The following is a 19,533-nucleotide window of genomic DNA, read 5'->3' as shown; positions in this document are numbered from 1 at the left end:
TTGGATATACAATTTAGAGTTCAGGGAAGAGGTCAGAACTGGAGATCCAAATTTGGGGATCTTCATTGTCCAGGTCTCTGAAAGTAAAGAACACCAAAAGAGTGGATATAGGTAGAAAAGAAAAGAGGTTCCAAAATTGATCCCTGGAGCAGTCTAGCATATACAAGTTGAGGAGAGCATATATATAATCCAAAGGGCTGGCTACCAAAACAGGAGGAAATTCAGAGTTCTAGGGTATTCAGACAGCCAAGTGAATGAAGAAAGCATTTCAATGAGAAGATGGGTCAATAAAATACAGACTAAGAATGACCAGTGTGGAGATCATCAGTGATTTTGAACTGTTTTGGTAGATTGGAAGGGACAAGATTAATGTGGATTCAAGTGAGAATGAGAATTGGAATTGGAGACAGCAAGGAGTTTAGGAAACTCCTTTTCCTAAAATACTTGACTGCTCAGAAGTTCCAGGCAATGTGACACTTCATTCCTAAAAAGTACTTCAACATGTAACTTCCAAAAACAAAGACAGTCTTCTACATAAGTGCAATGTCATTATCACACTAAAGGATTTTAATATTGATAAAATAATAGGTATCTTACTCATTCCAATAATATTCTTTATAGTTTTTTCATGAAAGTGTCAGTGAGTTTTAAAGTGTCTGCTGGTAGTGGTTTATAGAATATCCAGAATCTGGATTTGACTAATTGTTGCCTAATTCAGATAGTTAATTCAGGTAAAAGAGGTTTTGGCAAGAATTCTCCATAAATGATGTTGTATACTTCTCATTGCCACACATCATGAGGTCTCTGATGTTAATTTGTCCCATTATTTGTGCTGTTAACTTTGCTTACTCAGTTAAGAAGGTGTCTGACTGATTTTTTTCATTGTAAAGGCACTTTTTTTTGTAATTAATTAGTGTGTATTTAAAAATGTGTTGGTATCTTATGAAGTTACACTACTACTAGTGCCACTGAATTTTTGCACTGCCGTCATAGAACTTGATTTACACTCCTATCCCCCACGTTGTGAATCAGAAACCACGGGTTACCCTAGGAGCTGGCAGAGAGCAACAGCTGTGCCAAGTGCGACCAGAAAGCTTGCTGGAGCAGTTAGAGAAGCCCTGGCCTGTCCTAGTTCTCAGCTTGAGGACCCCGTTCTGTAGGGGAACTCTGAGAGGCCCTGCGTAACCCTAAGTGCTAGGTGCTAATACGTGGTGGTGGTTTTTTTTTTTTTTTTTTAATGTATTTTTAAATAAAGACAGTTCTGTAATGCCCTTCAGAACGAGCCATTTGCTGCTGTGGCATTCTTTTTTCTTTGTTTCAGTGTGGGGTGGGGATCTAAAACCCTCTTCCTAAACTAAGGCAATAAAATATTTTTGGATAAATTAAAAAAAAAAAAGTAAATATCCTATTCCCCAACATTTTCTCTGCTGCTGTTGGCATTCATTGATGATCCTTGCTTTAGTCAAGTTACTGTACTATTCATTGGAAATGCTGATTTTCTGTCATTCCTTCTACATTTATTAGTTTGCATCTATCCCTTTCTCAAGTTACTAATGGATTGACAGATCTTGAGGAGTTTTTCTGTAATAGGTCACAGAGGAATGGGAAAGAAACTGAAGGAGAAAGTGAGATCAAGAGAGCATTTTTCTTTCATATGGGAAAAATAATGGTATGCTATGTATGTTTCTGGGAGTAACCCACCAGAGACAGAAAAAAATGATGCAGAGAACTATGTCCTGAAGTAGGCAAAAGAAGTTGGAATATTTTACACAACTGGAGGGATTGGGCATTTCATCCATTTTAACAAGAGAGAAGGCATAGAATATGGTCACAGAATAATGGTTAAAAATGATATTCACCTACTTGCTTGTATTAGTGAAACAGGAAGGTCATCAGCTGAGAGCAGGGATAAGGGAAGAGGTTGAGATTTTGGGAGAGAAGAAGATAAGAAATAAGTATTTAAGAGTCGTGAAGACAGAAATTTAATAGTATTGCCGAGCAGCAGTAAAGGAGCACTTGAAGTTCATGGTCTTGTAAAGTTGGATGAATCAACATAGTTATGTTTTTCTTTAGCCACATTTAATGATGTGCAATCATGGAGTAAGGAGAGAGTTGGATTAAACCAGTTTAGAAGATTTATCAGTCAAAATGACCAAGCAAGAGAGGGACAAAGTTATATGCAAGGGGTTGATTGTAATGATGGACCAAAGTATCTGTGTTGGGTCAGGAGGAAAATGAGGGCACATTAGGAGTGAGGGATGAGGAGGAGGTAAGAGGATTGATGGATTGTAGGTCCCAGTGAAACATAAGATTAGCCTTGTTAGTCTAGGGTTACTAGAGAGAATAAAATGGAAAGATTGGAGCTAGTGTTTGAGGAGTAGGATACTTGAAATTAAGACTTTGATGGGACTGCAATTTTGGGTTATGACATAATTTAGTTATGATTCTGAGAGTGAGTTTCTAAGATGAGATGGCATCATAGATTGATAGGAGAAGAGGAGGTCAATGAACTGGGAAGTTCAAGGTGTTATAAGGATCATCTGTGTAGATATTGCGGTCACCAAGAATTAAGACAAGGCTAGTATTGGAAAGAGTGGCAGTGAGCCAAGGGCTTAGTTCTTCAAGAATGAGGGGAGAGAATAGTCATTAGTTATCTTTAATAAGAAAGGCTTGTAGGTGATATGGTCTCATAACATGATATTTATTTAGTGTTGGGGGCTTGAGGGAGATGGGCTAGCCAGTGAACTGAAGGTGACCATGAGTAGTAAGAAGGACAAACCATGAGAGAGAAAAATTCACCACCTAAAAAGGATATAGGAATATAGGCCCCCGAGGAGAACCAGGTTTTAGTGAGATTCAGACAAGTCCGTGAATGCAGAGGATTCTGTTAATGAATATTAATGAATGTGATTATGACTGACTTGTAGAAGAGCTTCACTGTAGAGGAAGACAGAGAAATGCGAATGCTCACCACTTTATTAGAAGAATGATTTGGAAGTTGTAGACTTCTTGTGGTAATGGTTTTAAATAGTGATAAAGGGCATGATGAGATTAATGCTGATGGTCTTAAAGCTTTAATAGTAGTGAGACTGTGAGTGTCTTGAAGGAGCTCTTGTCAGGAACCTAGAACTGTAGGATACTTTTTCAAAGGAAGCATGGAAGCTAGAGAAGAAGCAGCAAGAACTCCCCTTGCTGTCTAAGCCAGCTCACTGAGGCAGAAGGCACTCAACTTACTCTTTCTTCCACTCTTTACAGTTGTAATTTTTTGTGTGTTCTGGTGTTTGTTTTGTCCTTTGTTCTTCCTTTTTTCCCTTTTATTCTACCTTTATTCCTCTGTTTAGTGACCCACTGGGAACGTTAAACACAGAGACACATTAATGACATGTATCCATGGCCATTGTATTATTTATTCTCTGTTCAGAAAAAAAATTGCTTGTGAATCAGTTGGGCATTCTTTCTGCTAGGCAGCCCAGTTTCAAACAATTTTCAGACATCTCAAAACCTGTTCACTGTTTACTTTTGGCTTTATCAGTATTTCCATTTATTGTCAGTGTATCCACCTTACGGATATATTTGAAGTATAACTGAAGTATATTCACAAAAATTTTTTTTGGTAAGAACTTTTAAAATAACCAGATGTTTAAAGTTTTGAGTTGAGTCGAGAGAAGAGCATTAAATGGAAAACCTGAACTTTATTATTTTTTTTTTATAATTTTTATTTTATTTTATTTTATTTATTTATGATAGGCACACAGTGAGAGAGAGAGAGAGGCAGAGACACAGGCAGAGGGAGAAGCAGGCTCCATGCACCGGGAGCCCGACATGGGATTCGATCCCGGGTCTCCAGGATCGCGCCCTGGGCCAAAGGCAGGCGCTAAACCACTGCGCCACCCAGGGATCCCGAAAACCTGAACTTTAAAGAATTTACCGTAAGCTTTGTATTTTGATGATGGGGTGGAAATTAATTTGCAGTACACTCTACTATCTTGTACATAGCTGGTATGTCTACAGCTTTAAAATTTAGGTGTAAGTTCCTTCCTTGAATCATGCAGTTAACAAGGTGACTATAATGGTTTTGTAAGAAGCTAAAACTTTTTACTGTGCAAAAAACCCCTTTTTAATCATTTGTGGAATATGTAATAAAAATGAAAAACAGCTAGGGTTGTCTAAAAACATTGGTAGCACATTTTCTCCATAGATTTGCCAGTAAATGTTTACCAAGTTTTCTGGATTATTTTATAGATTATTTTCTCTCTTAATAATACAAAGACTTAATTTAAAAGAGCTATCCAAAGCTTTTGGTACTAAAAGTACCAAAGCTCTTGGTACTTTTAAAAGAAAAGATCTAAAGCAAAAATTGAGGATATTTTTATACCAAAGTGTCAGAAAGTGCTAAAATTCCCATATGTTTTGAAGTTTCAGGTTAATTGGTCTGCTGTTTTAGGATGGTTACAAACATCTAGGATGATTTTTTTGATCAGTACATCTTTCTCTGCCCATATATCACATCAGTTGTACTGTTTGCATCTGTAGCCACTATTTCTAGACAGTAGTACTTTTTTTTTTTTTTTTTTTTTTACTTTGCCATAGATTTATAATCTGCCTGAAGTCAGTTCAAGAAGAGTGAGCTTGTTTCATGTATTATTTTCCCACAGCCCATAGCTATGCTGATTTGTTTGAAGTTGCGAATTCTTTGGTCTTTAAAGCAGAACTTTTGCCTATTCTATTTGAGGTTGTCCCACGTCATCATTCTATATGCTAACTGCCTGGCTAGCAAACCATCATTTTTCTCACACATGTTCCATATGTTATTTTGACAGAATCTCCTCAGACTACTTACTTTCAGCAGTTTCATTACTCTTCTTTATTTTCTAAAACTGGAAAATCATACAACCTTAAATTTACTACTTGAACACATTAATTTTTTCCTGATTTTTTTTTATTGTGATAAAATACATTTAACATAAGATTTACCATCCTAACCATTTTTTAAGTGTACCGTTCAGTTCATGTTGTGGCAACCATTACCACCATCCATCTCCAGAATTCCTCTTCATCTTTGCAAAACTGAATCTATATCCATTAAAACAGTAACTCCTCATTCTTCCTCTCCTTTGCCCCAGCAGTAACCATTCAACTTTCTGTCTCTATGATTTTGACCACACTAAGTACCTTGTAAGTGGAATCATACAATATTTATCTTTTTGTGATTGGCTTATTTCAATTAGCATAATGTCTTCAAGGTTCATCCCAATTGTAATATATGTCAGAATTTCTTTCTTTTTTAAACTTGAATAATATTTTACTACACACCCCACATCCTGGTAACATTTACCCATTGATAGTCACTTGGGTTGCTTCCATATTTTATTTTAACTACACATTACCTTCTATAAGCAGACATAATTGGTTATATTAGACCCCTATTTTGAGTTCTCTGTTTTTAATTTCACTTCTCATACTTATTTTCACATATTTCTAAATAATCTTTATACTTAAAATGCCTGCACCACATTCCATTGTGTTTCTGATTTATAAATTATGAATCACTCCCTTGACATTGTGTTTTAGGCTCTTTCTAATGTTTCGCTATTATGGATAACATAATAACCTTATATTGGACTTTCTTAGGGTAAATTCCTAACAGTAGAACATCTTATATGAGATGTGTCTTATCATGTATCTTGAAATAGTTCTATTAATTCATGGTGCTAACTGGGAAACATTTTTTTAATTTATCAAGGTGCCTTAGAAATGCTGATAAAAGGTTCCTAGAGGCTCAGTTTAGGTGTCTGACTCTTGGCTTTGGCTCAGGCCATGATCTCATGGGTCATGAATTTGAGCCATGTGTTGGGCTTCATGTTCCTCGGGGAGTCTGCTTGAAGATTCTCTCCTGCACCTCCCCCCACTCCTGTGTGCATGTGCTCTTTCTCTTTCCCAAATAAATAGATCTTTTTTAAAAAATGCTGATAACATTTTACACAAAATCAAATCTAGCTCCTACAAGAAGTTCAGTTTTGAAGCCACAGAAAGAAAAGGGCATAAGTACTTTCTGCAGATCATTGGTTTGATGCAAAACTTAATCCCACTGTGAGACCATATGCTATTTTCTTGGTCTCTGAAACATTTGCCAACTTTTTTCAGTGCCCTTTTGGTTAGACCATTGTAGACAAATGTTCACTGACTATAATGCAATGATAATTTTCAACTATGAGGTCCCAGATGAAGCCAGTAAAATGTCTGTGGCTTGAACTGGTGGCTAGGCTGGCTGAATCTGATTTCATGTGGGAAGGGCTCTGTATTATTCATTTCACATCGACATTGTTTGCCTGATGTAACCTATTGAAAAAGGTTGTAAGGGTACTTTCCTCCGTTAGGATAATCTTCATTGAGGGTGGGTACGATAGCACTCATCAAATGAACTGTCAAGAGATATATCTTTAGCTTAATTCAGTGACATAGAAAACCTGTATCTGTAAAATTATTTGGCATAGCTTGGAATAGCTTGATCCTCTGTATGCCAAAAGATGAGTGCCAGTAATTTGACTTGGGTGAGTTCCCTTTGGTTTTTGGAATATGTCTTAGTGGTAAGTTGAATCATGTACTTTGAAGGCATATGTTTCCTTAAAAATTGGCTTATGTAAAGTAGGGAATTCTGTCTGCAAGGGACTTAACCAAGATTTTCCTAAGTATTTCAGCTTAGATTGTCATAAAATACATTTCATTTTAGATTCCCATTGTTCCTTTCTGTAGAAGCATAGGGAGATTTAAAAATATTTTTTAAAGTAATTTATTTGGATGCATAATTTTGATCTGGAAAGAATTATATTCTAAAATACTCTTTAGGAAAAAATAAATAAAACACTCTTTAGGCGTGGGAGAAGAAATTTGCACCTAATGGATGCCTATTACTGTGTCAGAAAATGTGTTTTGCTAAAAATTTTACATTAAATTCTTCCAACAATTCTGTAAAGTGGTTATTAGCTGATTGTACAAAAGAGAAAACTGAGATACAGACTTACTCAAGATCAAAAAGCTAGGAGTTAGAAGAACTGTACGTAATTCAGACCTTGATGTGTCTGACTTCTGTACCATTAGAGTATTTTCCCTGGGTTACCTTTTTTTTTTTTTTTTTTTTTTTTTTATGATAGTCACACAGAGAGAAAGAGAGAGGCAGAGACACAGGCAGACGGAGAAGCAGGCTCCATGCACCAGGAGCCTGATGTGGGATTCGATCCCGGGTCTCCAGGATCATGCCCTGGGCCAAAGGCAGGCGCCAAACCGCTGCGCCACCCAGGGATCCCTTTCCCTGGGTTACTAATCGAATCTAGCACTGTCTTCATTTAGTGCTTTCCTCAATCTGCGTATGTTTACTATTGCATGCACAAAGATATATAATGATGTTCAGTGAATTTTACTTGAGAATTTGGAGAAATTTTGCTAAAAACAATAAGCACCTACTGAGGATGACTTAGTATGTGCTATTACAGACTTCTCAGCGTGTGGAAACATTTTGGTCTGCAGCTAGGGTCACCTGTGTGACAGCGTCCAAGAGGGCCGTCTTCTGATTATAAGCTGTTCTGGAGTTTAAACAGAAAAGGCAAGAAAACATTTCACATGATGTTGAACACTGAAGGCTGCTTCTGGATGTGCATGTTATTAATTGGTCTTCTAAGATTCTGTCTCTTGGGACCTAAGAATGCTTGGCCTGTTACAGATTTCCTCAGTAGATTCTGTCACCAGAGAATCCCAAAGAATAAAAACAGTACTTACAAGATATGCTGTGGAAATATTGAAGTCCTAGGTTTTAATGTTACTTTCATTCTGTATGACTCTCATTCTGTAATTTCTTTAATGTTGCAGTAAAGGACATTGCCAATGAAATCAGCTCTTGAGTTAATTACAAATATTGGAAAAGTTGAAAAAATAAACCTTAAATGATAGTCTGTGTCAGAGATACCTAACCAGTATACTGCCTGTGGATTACTTTTGCCAAAGTTGATCCCGTTAGCCCTTAGGCTATCCAGAGCCTTCAGGTTGGTTTCCTTCTCTGCTTGCCTCCATTTACTTCAGTGTCCTGTATAAATCTTATCATTTTTGTATCTACCGTAATAGGAACAAGGTTGCCAGGCTGTTGCTCTTCTGACAGTTATTTGTGAAATCTTTTTAGAAGTAGTCAGAATGTATAGTTTATTTATATATAAACTCCAGTAAATGTGGAAGAAACTTGGATTGTGGCAAGAAAAATTTTGCTTGAATAGTTGCTAAATACTGAAATGCTAGGGAGGTTGATGTATTTTTAATTTCCTTTTATTTTTATAAAATTGACTTAGAAATGGCATTGTGGTTGGACCCCAGCCTCAAATTGTCTTTGTATATTAATAGCATCTGTGGACAGAATCCAGAGAGGAAAACAGGCTCAGTTTCAAGCCAGCAATTTATAAGTGGATTTTTCTAATTCAGTGTATAGATTGGGGCCTACTTACAATGAAATTTGAGGTAGCATTAATAGTTTACTGTGATTATAAAAAGAGCGTAGGGGGCTTGCTATCAGAAAATCTGGGTTCAGAGGTGCCTAGGTGGCACAGTCACTTAAGCATCTGCCTTTAGCTCAAGTCATAATCCCAGAGGCCTGAGATCAAGCCCCATGGCAAGCTCCTCCCTGCTCTGTGGGGGACATACTTCTGCCCCTCCACTCCTGCTCTCTCTCAAATAATAAAGAAAATCTTAAAATGAAAAAAATCTGAGTTTAAGTATTATATGGATGGGGGAGTAAATGACAGAAGGCAGGTGAAAGCCATTTTTGGATACAGTTGTCAAAGAGTAAGCACTTTTTTTTTTTTAACGGTCTACTAAAACAACAAAAGATACCAAAGGCAGTGAGTTATACAATTTAAAGAAAAATAACAAAATGAACACCTGTGTACCCAGCTTAAGAAAGAACATTACTAATGTCTGCAGTCACCTACAAAACTCCCCAGTTACATCGTCATCTTTTCTCTACCGGAGGAAACTGAAATTACATTTCATGTTAATCATTCTCTTTCTTCTCTGCATAGTCATTTTATCACATATACATATATACCTAAAAAGTTTGACCTTTACAAAAATTATCCTCTCTATTCATCTGTTGCTTACTTTTTGGTATTAACATGCTATTTTTGAAAGTTATCCATATCAATATGTAAGGATATGATCTACTAATTTTCACTGTTGCACAGAAGCCCATTGTAGATATATCCCATGTCTGTTCTATTGCCAGTTATTGTAGTTTATTGCTATTATAAACAGTGTCTTTGTGAATATTCTTGGGACATCTCACCTAGGAAAATATACAGAGAATGCCTTGAATATATGTAGTAGGATTTCTTGGTTGTGGAGCCTGCTCACAGAGTTACCTTAAGTAGGTGTGCTGAGTTGTTTTCCCACGTGCTTGTACCATTTTAACCAGTAGTATGACTTCCCTAAGCTCTTTATCCTCATAATTAATTGATATTGCCTGGGTTTTCAGTTTTTGCTAGTTGAATATGTAAGTGTAATGGTATCTCATTATGGTTTTAATATGTGTGTTATTCTCAAATATTTGCTGAGTTCGTGTTAATGTGTGCCAGACTATTTTCTCCGGAGACAGAACACTGAACGGACCTTTATGGGGCCCTACATTGTAGTGTGTGTGGATTAGGAAAAGGGGAGAAAGGGAATTAGAAAACAACTAGGTAAACTAATCAGATGATGATTAGGGGCTATGGAAATAGAAGGATGAAGCCTGGATGAGGAGTAGGAAGTTTACCGGTGAGGGTAGGTAGCAATTAGAATAGATCAGGAAAGGCTTCACTAAGAAAGTGACATTTGCACAAAGATTTTTTAGGACAGTATATACTAATTGTTATCCTGGGAAAGAGCATTTCAGGCAGAGGAAGCAATAAATGCAACAGCCTTGAGGGGGAGCTTTTCTGATTTATCCAAGAACATTTAAGAAGCAGCAGTGGCTGGAGCAGAACAAACCAGGGAATGGATAGTAGTAGATGAGGGCAGAGAGATGGCCAGATCATAGAGGGTTTTGAGACCTTTGAATGAACTTTAACTTTTACTCTAAAGGAAATGGGAAGTGAAAGAATATGACTTGACTTAAAAGTAAAAGACTTGCTTAAGGATATGCCTAATTATAAGAAAAACATTTCTTTGTATTTCTTCATCTGGAAAATGCCTGTTCAGTCTTTTGACCATTTTTATGTAGTATTCTATACTTCAGTGATTCATAGGAGTTCTTCATATATTCTGGACTGGTCTTTATTAGTCACATGTTTTACAAATGTGTTCTTCTTTGTAATTTGTCTTTTTACTCTTTATAGTACCATTTGAAGAACAAAAATGATGAGTCAACTTTATTAAACTTCTCCCTTTGTTTGTACCTCTGGTTCATATAATTAATTATATATAAACTTTAGATTAAGACACTCTCATCATTGGTCCAGCATGGCCTTTTTAAATTTATTTTTAATAATAAGTGTACCCACTACAAAAGCTAGAACTAAACAGTATCTTACATTTATCCTTTTTATCTCTTCTCCATATCTCTTATAAGTATTCCTAAAAAGCATGAGTGTATAAAAAGGAATGAGGTACTGATGTATGCTACAAAGTGGATGAACCTTGAAAATATGTGGAGTAAAAAAAAAAAGAAAAGAAAAGAAAATATGCGGAGTAAAAGAAGTCAGTCACAAAAGATCATATATTTTATATGAAATATCCAGAATTTAAAAATCTATAGACTAGTGATAGTTGCACATACTTATGAGTATATTAAAACCTATTAAATTGTGTAAATTAAAGCTGTTAACATTGGTGGGGAGGAGTGTGCGTTTGTTTTAGATACTTAAAAATCTTTGGGGACTGATTTTTTTTCACTCAACATTGTATTACTAAGATTTATCCATATTTGTGTAACTGTAGCTCATTCATTTGAGTGTATATAACCACATTTTATATGGTTATATACATATATTCAGAGGTCTCAAAACCCTCTGTGATTTGGCATTCCCCTTTTGGATATGCATTTGGGATGTTCTTTACTATGATGAATCATGCTATTATGATACATGCTTCTGGTACATGTTTAAGTTTTTTTAGGTATTTATCAAGGAGTGTAATTGCTTGGTCATAGGTGGTGTGAATGTCAACTTTATGAGATGAAATACTAAATTCTTTTGTGCTGGTATTAGTTTACAGTCCTACCAGCAGTGCTTCATTTGTACTTCTCACTGATGTAACTGAATATCTCTTCATATATTTATTGGCCATATATGTTTCCTCCTCAGTGAATACTTATAAAATGGTCTTTTGGCCATTTTCCTGTTGTATTTTTTGTGCTTTTAATGCTGATTTTTAGGAGTCCTTTAAGTATTTATCTTTGATACTAGATCTTTGTCTTTTATAGGATAACAAATATCTTTCTAATATGAAACTTCCCCACCTCACCCTGGCCACACCCTCTCTTGGAGGTTTATCTTATGAATAAAAGTTCTTGATTTTAATATTTTTAAGTCAGTCTTTTCTAATTAGTGATTTCTGTATTTCATTGACAAAATCCTTTTCTATACAGATAAGGATATTCGTCAGATTATCAGATAATCAGATAATCTGAAGGATATCAGATAAAGACTGATGTTCGTCTTTATTTTCTACTAAAAGTAGAAAGTTTTAATGTTTTTGACACTGAGGTCCTTAACTCATCAGGTGTTGTTTTTTTTTTTTTATATCATATAAAGTAGACATCCAGTTTCATCTTCTTGTACATGGAATTTTTTTTATCCTGTTCCATTTATTGAATCATCTCTCACTTCAATAATCTGACATATCACCTCTGTCATGTACCAAATTTTCATGCAGATTCAAATTGCATGAATCTGTTGCTTGGCTCTCTGTTTTATTAGTTAGTCTGTCTATCCCTGGATCAGTACCACACTTCTTAAACTGGATAAAGAGCACTAATAACCATCATACATATCCTGCCCCCTCCCAGAACAATTAGTTGAGGGTTTTTGAAGAAAACAAGCTCCGATAACAACAAACTACTTGTAACTTCAATAGTTTGCAATATATTCAGGGGAGACCCAGGTTTCAATTAGAGCAAGAAGATGAAAATGTTCAAAGATACAATAATTTAATTTTTACTGATAATGCACTATAAATTCCAGAGAATTTAGTGCTAGAGAGTTGGAGGGGAAGAGAAATAGTGGCAGAAGAGTGGATATATAGTTAACTTCTGAGGATAAAAACAGGGGAGATTGGGGATCCCCGGTGGCTCAGCGGTGTAGCACCTGCCTTCCGCCCAGGGTGTGATACTGGAGTCCTGGGATAAAGTCCCACATCAGGCTCCCTGCACAGAGCCTGCTTCTCCCTCTGTCTATGTCTCTGCTTCTCTCTGTGTCTCTCAGGAATCAATAAATAAAATCTTAAAAAAAAAAAAAAAAGACTATTTGAAAGGCAAAAAAAGCCATACAAATAATTAAAAATACAGGAAACAATAGCTCCCTGACGAAGGCCAAATGTCTTGTATTTCAAGTCAGCTTTTTAAGAACATTCAATTCTAAGAAGCAGGGATAGCTTGGTTCACAGCAAATTGAAAATACTTAAAAACGGAAGGCATCACTCTAAGAGAGTAAAAGATTTAGGAGAGCTTAGAGCATAAGCTCAAATTCAAGACAAATGTAAAACAGTTACTACCCACTGAAATAGCTTTTAGACAATCTGCAACAACAAAAAGCGTTAACATTTATTTATTCAGTACATACTTTGTCTTCTATGGATAGCGCATTGAATGTTTTGGGAGATGCCAGATTAAATGTTATATGAGAAACCATTTACAGTCTAAGTAGTTTACCTATACTCTCTTATCATTATCATCTTTATTATAATGTCTGAGTGTTGTTCCCATATAGTAGGTATAACATATTCTAACAGTATTAAGTGTATAAGAAGAGCATTTGTTGCTTCTGGCTGACTGGTAATTTTTACTGTTTACTATTGTCCCCCAAACTAAATGTTATTTTACTTTTTTAGTTTCATGCATTGTTGCCCTCTGTCCATAAGGTTAGCAGCAAATTTGACTTGTTTATCCTTTCGTTTGTCAACATTTATTAGGCCCTCTACTAGCCACCAGGGTGACTTTTACTGGGACTGGTGGGGAGACAAGCTATGGATGGCCTCTACCCTCATGGAGCTTGCAAGCTAATAAAGGAGATAGCCATTAATAATTTTAAAAATCACACAAATTAGTGAAGTTGCAACTGTGATACATGGTATAAAATTAAAAGAATATAGCAGTGTAAGAATTTAAGAGAGAGGGATTTACAGAAGTTAAAATAGCCAAATTCTGAACATTCTAAACAGTTTCTTGTTCTGAACAAGTCTTGAACCAAGTTCAAAACATTTCAAATTTCCATCTTTCTCATTACAAAGATTGATAGTGGGATCCCTGGGTGGCGCAGCGGTTTGGCGCCTGCCTTTGGCCCAGGGCGCGATCCTGGAGACCCGGGATCGAATCCCGCGTCGGGCTCCTGGTGCATGGGGCCTGCTTCTCCCTCTGCCTGTGTCTCTGCATCTCTCTCTCTCTCTCTGTGTGACTATCATAAATAAATAAAATTTAAAAAAAAAAAAAAAAAAAAAACAAAGATTGATAGTTTGACTCATCCAGTATACTTTGAAGATATCCTAAGTACATAATCACTTGATTAACCATGGAGAAAAAAACATGCCACTGGTGAAGATCCCAGTGGCATTTTACTCATATTATTACTTATAGGGACCAAGTATTCCTGTGACCTCTATTATATAAGTAAATGTGTTCTTCCCTCTCCCCACACTATTGAGGATGACTGGCCAGTTTGAATGGGTGCCTTTGATGTCAGTATTCCTCAAAACATGGTTGTTGGTTTTCCTCTAAAACTCTTATGCTCAGAGTGAGTTCAAGTTGGGAGTTCCTGCTCAGGGATGGTGGTGGTAGTTAGTTACATTTTAAAAGCTACTTTTGAAATTGAATGTTACATTGTTTGATTTAAACTTAAAACCATAAATAAAGATAGAGCGATAAATGTTCGTAAAAATTCTCAATGGATCCTAAGTCATCACTTAAATAAAAAGTGCCAGCTTCAGCCTATATCAGAAATCTTAAAACATGTATTTTGTTTTTAGTTTTTAGTTTTTAAAGATTTTATTCATGAGAGAGAGAGAGCTAGGCAGCACAAGCAGAAGGAGGAGCAGAGGGAGAAACAGACTCTTCCTGCTGAGCAGAAAGCCCAATGTGGGGCTCGATCCCAGGACCCTGAGATCCTGACCCAAGCTGAAGGCAGACTCTTAACCGACTGAGCCACCCAGGTGCCCCGGTATTTTGTTTTTATAAACAAAACCAGCTATAGTACCTAGTTGAGTTAATATAAGTTATTCATAGCCTGCCTCTTAAAACTTTTCAAATATTTCAAATGAGTAAGGTCAGGAGAAATATATATTTTTGTTTTAGTGGATTTTGAAAGCATACTTAAAAGTATTTTTGTATGTATGCAAACAGCCAAAATAATTCTGAATGGATTGAGCTTAAAATTATTGTCTAAATTGAGTCATCTCTGTTCATGGTTGGTTTTCAAAGAGTTTTCTACCCATTATTTGTAGGATTATTGATGTTATTTTTAACTAATTCGACAGTCTTTGGCTATGTACTTAAAATATTTAGAAACAAATTTGTGCAAAATAAAAACAGTTCTAATGAAGTTGTTTTTTAGTCACATAGTGGCTGCTCTCAAATGAGGCTGAAACTGTCTGAAGAATGTTCTTGTGCATATGCCAGGAGACTTCTGGGATGGACATATTTTTAAGAACCAGAACATAAACAACTGTGATGTGTGGCAAGAGATTTAAATGACCTCATGATGACAATGAGAACAAAGCATTTTTAAGTTATCATGGTGTTGTGTTAATTCAATGCAATGTGTTTGTCATTCTACTTAATACACATTTGGTGTATTTAAGTGAGAGCCAGGCAAAAAAATTACAGACCATATTTAACTGAAGATAACTATTTCTTTGTTGTTATAAACAAACTAAAGAGCCCCCAAAATATAAGGTATTTTCTGAGAATGTTTCATGAATTATTCTAGAGCTGTAGGTCCTTAAACACATATACACACCCTCCAAACCACTTTGGGATAAAGGCCATTTATTTATATCCTAAAGATTTGATTCATTTTCTGTTGGAGAGAGTATGTTCCAAACTTGCAAGATCAAACAGTTGGCTTGAAATAAGAATTCCTCCTTCAAGACAGATCAGTTAAGTGTTTATTAAGTACTTACTATGTATCTGGCACTGTGTTAAATATTATGAAATACAAAAGAAGGTGACTTTAGCTGCCTTTGGTTTACTTGGAGGAAAACTTTAAAATGAAAAAGATATTGTATAATCAAGTAAATACAATAACATACCTTATGTGATGCAAATGAAATAACCCTTCTTTTCAGAAATGACTTCTGGTCATTGTCTGTAATAGTGGTTCTCAACTAGGGGTGATTTTGTTCCCAAGAGGATATTTGGCAAAATGTAGAGACATTTTTTATTTTATGACTGGGGCTATTGGCATCTAGTGGATAGTGCAGAGATATTGATAAAATCTTTACAATATACAGGGTAATTCCTTACAACAAAGAATTCTCTGGTCCAAAATGACAATAGTGCTGAAATGAGGAACCCTGCTATAGAACCTACAGATGTCAGTGCTAATAAGTTTTGAAGTTATGGGAGCTGGCCTCCCATCTTCATGTAGACCTCTACTGCCCCACAGATGTTCTTTGCTTAAGGCCCTTAGATCCTTATATAGAAATGAGCATTGAGGGACACCTGGGTGGCTCAGTGGTTGAGTGTCTACCTTTGGCTCAGGTCGTAATCCCAGGGTCCTGAGATCAAGTCCCACATTGGGCTCCCTGTGGGGAGCCTGCTTCTCCCTCTGCCTATGTCTCTGCCTCTTTCTCTGTGTCTCTCATGAATAAATAAAATCAAGGAAGGAAGGAAGGAACAAAGGAAGGAAGGAAGGGAAGGAGGGAGGGAGGGAGGGAGGGAGGGAGGAAGGAAGGAAGGAAGGAAGGAAGGAAGGAAGGAAGGAAAAAAGAGAAGAAAAGAAAAGAAAGAAAAGAAAAGAAAAGAAAAAAGAAAAGAAAAGAAAAGAAAGAAATTGGCATTCAGTATTTATAAGCCCCTGAACACTGTATGCAAGTTTTTCTAGTAGTGTTTCAGGGAGAGAGTCCGTATTTTTTTTTTCAAATTCTCAAGGTATCCATGTTCCCAAAAAAAGGTGAAGACCCTACTTGTGGAATAGAAGCTCATAGTGATTAAGACACATCAAAGCAATGTCCTAAAAGAGACAATGATACAGAACTTTTCTTAGCATCTGATAAGCATTGTGGTAAGTTTCAAGGATCAAAATTAAACAATACTTCTTGGTGAAAAAAAAATTTCTAGGGACATCTGGGTGGCTCAGCGGTTGAGCATCTGCCTTTGGCTCAGGGTGTGATCTCTGAGTTCCGGGATTGAGTCCCACATCAAGCTGCCTGCATGGAGCCTGCTTCTCCGAACTCTGCCTATGTCTCTGCCTCTGTCTCTCTCTGTCATTCATAAATAAATAAATAAATAAATCTTTTTAAAAATATCTAAATATATTAATCTAATATTTTGGAGTAATAAAATCTTTCCTAATGTTTAAGGAAGTTGCACTAGAATACCTTAAAGATTATTTAAACATATCTAATAATACAATACTCTGCATATAGATTAGACTGGTCCGATTGTATGCTAACCCACAGGCATAATACATAAACACCTATTATTTTGTTTTGTAAAACCAACTTATTTTGTCAGGATTTGCTGCTTTCTTACAAACAAGGATCCCAATTTACATTTCCTAAATGCTGTATATCTGTTCATTCAGTCAAATACCTGGATATCATTTTATACAGTTCCCATTTCTTCCAAAAAGAATTTAGTGAAGAGAATTTTATTTTTCTCATAAGAAACGTCTTCAAATTGAGAGTTGTGTTTCTAATTTAGCATTCAGTAAATATGTGATCTTACCAGCAGTACGTCATAAAAACAAATCTACATAACCTTGAGTATGTAGATAATTTAATACTTTCTAAGTCATAGAAATTTGAAGATTCAGTTTTGGCTTAAAAGCAAGGAAGGGACCTTAGAGATCATCTATTGCAGCTGTTTCAGGCTGTTCTTTGAGGCCCAAGACCCAAAACATTACTTTTAGTTGTTATGTATTTGGACCTCTACCAAATATTTTCTTTAAGGGGGTGGGGGGAGGTATATGTGGGTGGGAACGTTGAATGCTTCTGATCTAGACCAACCTCCTTTTGCAGATGAGGAACCTGAGGCCCAAAGCTTTGGTTTTATCCTTTTACTTTATACATTTCTTTATTCTGGGTCAAATCAGCATTTTTAGATATATCTAGTTATAGTATAGAGGATAACCACGCAATTACAGTCGTGTGGCTTCCTTGCTGCATGTTCTTAGGCAGGTTGCTCAGTGCTCTTAGTCTCAGTAGATTTACCAGAAAAAAAGGAATTGTTATATCTTTAGAATTATTTTCACCTTAGAATTTAGAGTTTATCTGGGAAGATCTGGATTGACCATGTCTCTCTTAAAAGGCATTTTTTAATCATTCCATTTAGTATTGTTTCTCTGAAATGAATATTGTGTCATATAAATAGTGAAGCTGCCTCCTCCCCAAATTGAGCTGTGATGTCCAAAAAGTACTACAAAATAAAACAAACGTCTTTATTATCAAAGGTGACAACAGAGTAATCACATTTGCTTTACTCTGGCAGTAGTAAGGGCCTTCAAGGACTGCTATAGGTCATCCTCAGGGCTTTTTCTGTCCCACTCCTAGTCCAGTTATTACAGAAGCCCCCTAGAAACACAAATTAGGAACTGCAAAACATAAGAAAAAAGAACCTTTAAAGATGAAGTACAAGAGCAGATAACATTGAAAGAAGTAAACCATACAAAGTGGAATCCAAACTTGGTGGTCCTTATGATCTTAAGGATGTATATCACAGAGTACTTGAGGAGAGATTATGAGCATTCTTTCCTCCTGGGACATTTCAACAAGGATTGCCTTACTAATCGGTTTTTGTCACCTGTAGTTTCCAGGGAATGCAGTCTTTGGGCAACAGAAGCAATTAGAGATAATGAATGAAGATAGAACATTTTAAACTGAACTCTGTGTTTTTTCTTAGGTTTGAAAGAAAGTGCAGAAGAGATGGTCAAAAACAAGTTGGAAGGAAAAGATAATTTGACCCCCTGGGAACAATTTTTAGAGAAGAAGAAAGAGAAAAAAAGACTGAAGAAGAAACAGAAGGTATCAATGATTTTTTGAGGGAATATTTATTGAACAGCAACCATATATCAGAAGATACCAGGTGCTTGGCATCCATTATCTCATAATGCAACACTCACTAGAGTAGGCCTTATTATCATAATTTTAAGAAAGGGGAAAGGCAAAACCCAGTAGTAGCTTAAGTGTTTTCTGCAAAGCTATGTAATGATTAGGATTTATAATCCTAATAAAAGGCCAGAGCCACCTTAACTACTGTGCTCTAGTATTTTACCTTTATATGCCACCTAAATAAAATACATAGTTTAGTTGATACCTAGATAGAAGAATCCTATTCTAGAGACTAGGAAGGATGCATACAGATTTTTTCACTTGAGGATATATACATACAGAAATTTTTTTTAAAGATTTTTCTATTTATTTATTTATTTGAGAGAGAGAACGCACAAGTGGGAGGGGCAGAGGGAGAGAGGGAGAGAGTCTTAAGCAGACTCACCACTAAGCACAGAGCCTGATACGGGGCTCAGTCTCATATCCCAGAGATCACAGCCTAAGCCAAAACCAAGAGTTGGATGCTTAACCAACTCCACCACCCAGGCCCTTCTATATACAGAAATTTTTGATGTGAATGAAATTTTTTCTCTCATTTCTATTTCTCAATTTGGACTTTGCACTTGTCAGTATTATCATATGGATCTATTAACATCTTGTCATTATAACCCTTTAATTAAGGATGTTTCCTCTGCACTAATATGTTGTCTTGAAAAGTCTGATTTGACTCCCATTATTTGAGGGTAACATCTTTTCCACAGAGTCCTTAGTAATAGCAGACACCACTTAACAGTTTTTGCCACTAAAAGTACTCTATCTTATAACTGAAATGCAGCATGCTAGCAATACAGTTATTGCCTTAAGATTCTACCATTAATCACAGAACTTTACAACTTGAGTCATCTTAAATGATTTGTTCTAGTTCAGTCCTGGTGCTTTATGACTGTAGAAAAATAATTGATGCATCTCTGGCTCCACTGCTTGTTAGTGACCAAGCTGAAACCAAAATCTGGATCTCTCACTCCACTGTACTGTATTGTTTCTCTCTATCCCTACATAATCTTGTGCTTTTTGGCACAGCTATGACTTTCATTGCTT

General features: G+C 36.1%; 1 protein-coding gene across 3 annotated transcripts in view; it reads left to right on the top strand.

Moving 5' to 3' along the window:
* ESF1 (ESF1 nucleolar pre-rRNA processing protein homolog) overlaps positions 1-19,533 on the top strand; it is a 64,723-nt gene that overhangs the window by 29,012 nt on the left and 16,178 nt on the right. For all 3 annotated transcript variants that reach the window (XM_041732757.1, XM_041732759.1, XM_041732758.1), the window contains exon 10: positions 18,287-18,408. In XM_041732757.1, coding sequence (XP_041588691.1) covers positions 18,287-18,408 — 122 coding nt within the window. The remainder of the gene's footprint in view (positions 1-18,286; positions 18,409-19,533) is intronic.

Source organism: Vulpes lagopus, chromosome 18 (genome assembly GCF_018345385.1).
Source record: "Vulpes lagopus strain Blue_001 chromosome 18, ASM1834538v1, whole genome shotgun sequence".
Taxonomy (NCBI): Eukaryota; Metazoa; Chordata; class Mammalia; order Carnivora; family Canidae; genus Vulpes; species Vulpes lagopus.
Note: the sequence above shows the minus strand (reverse complement) of the source record. Positions and strands in the feature narration are given on the sequence as shown.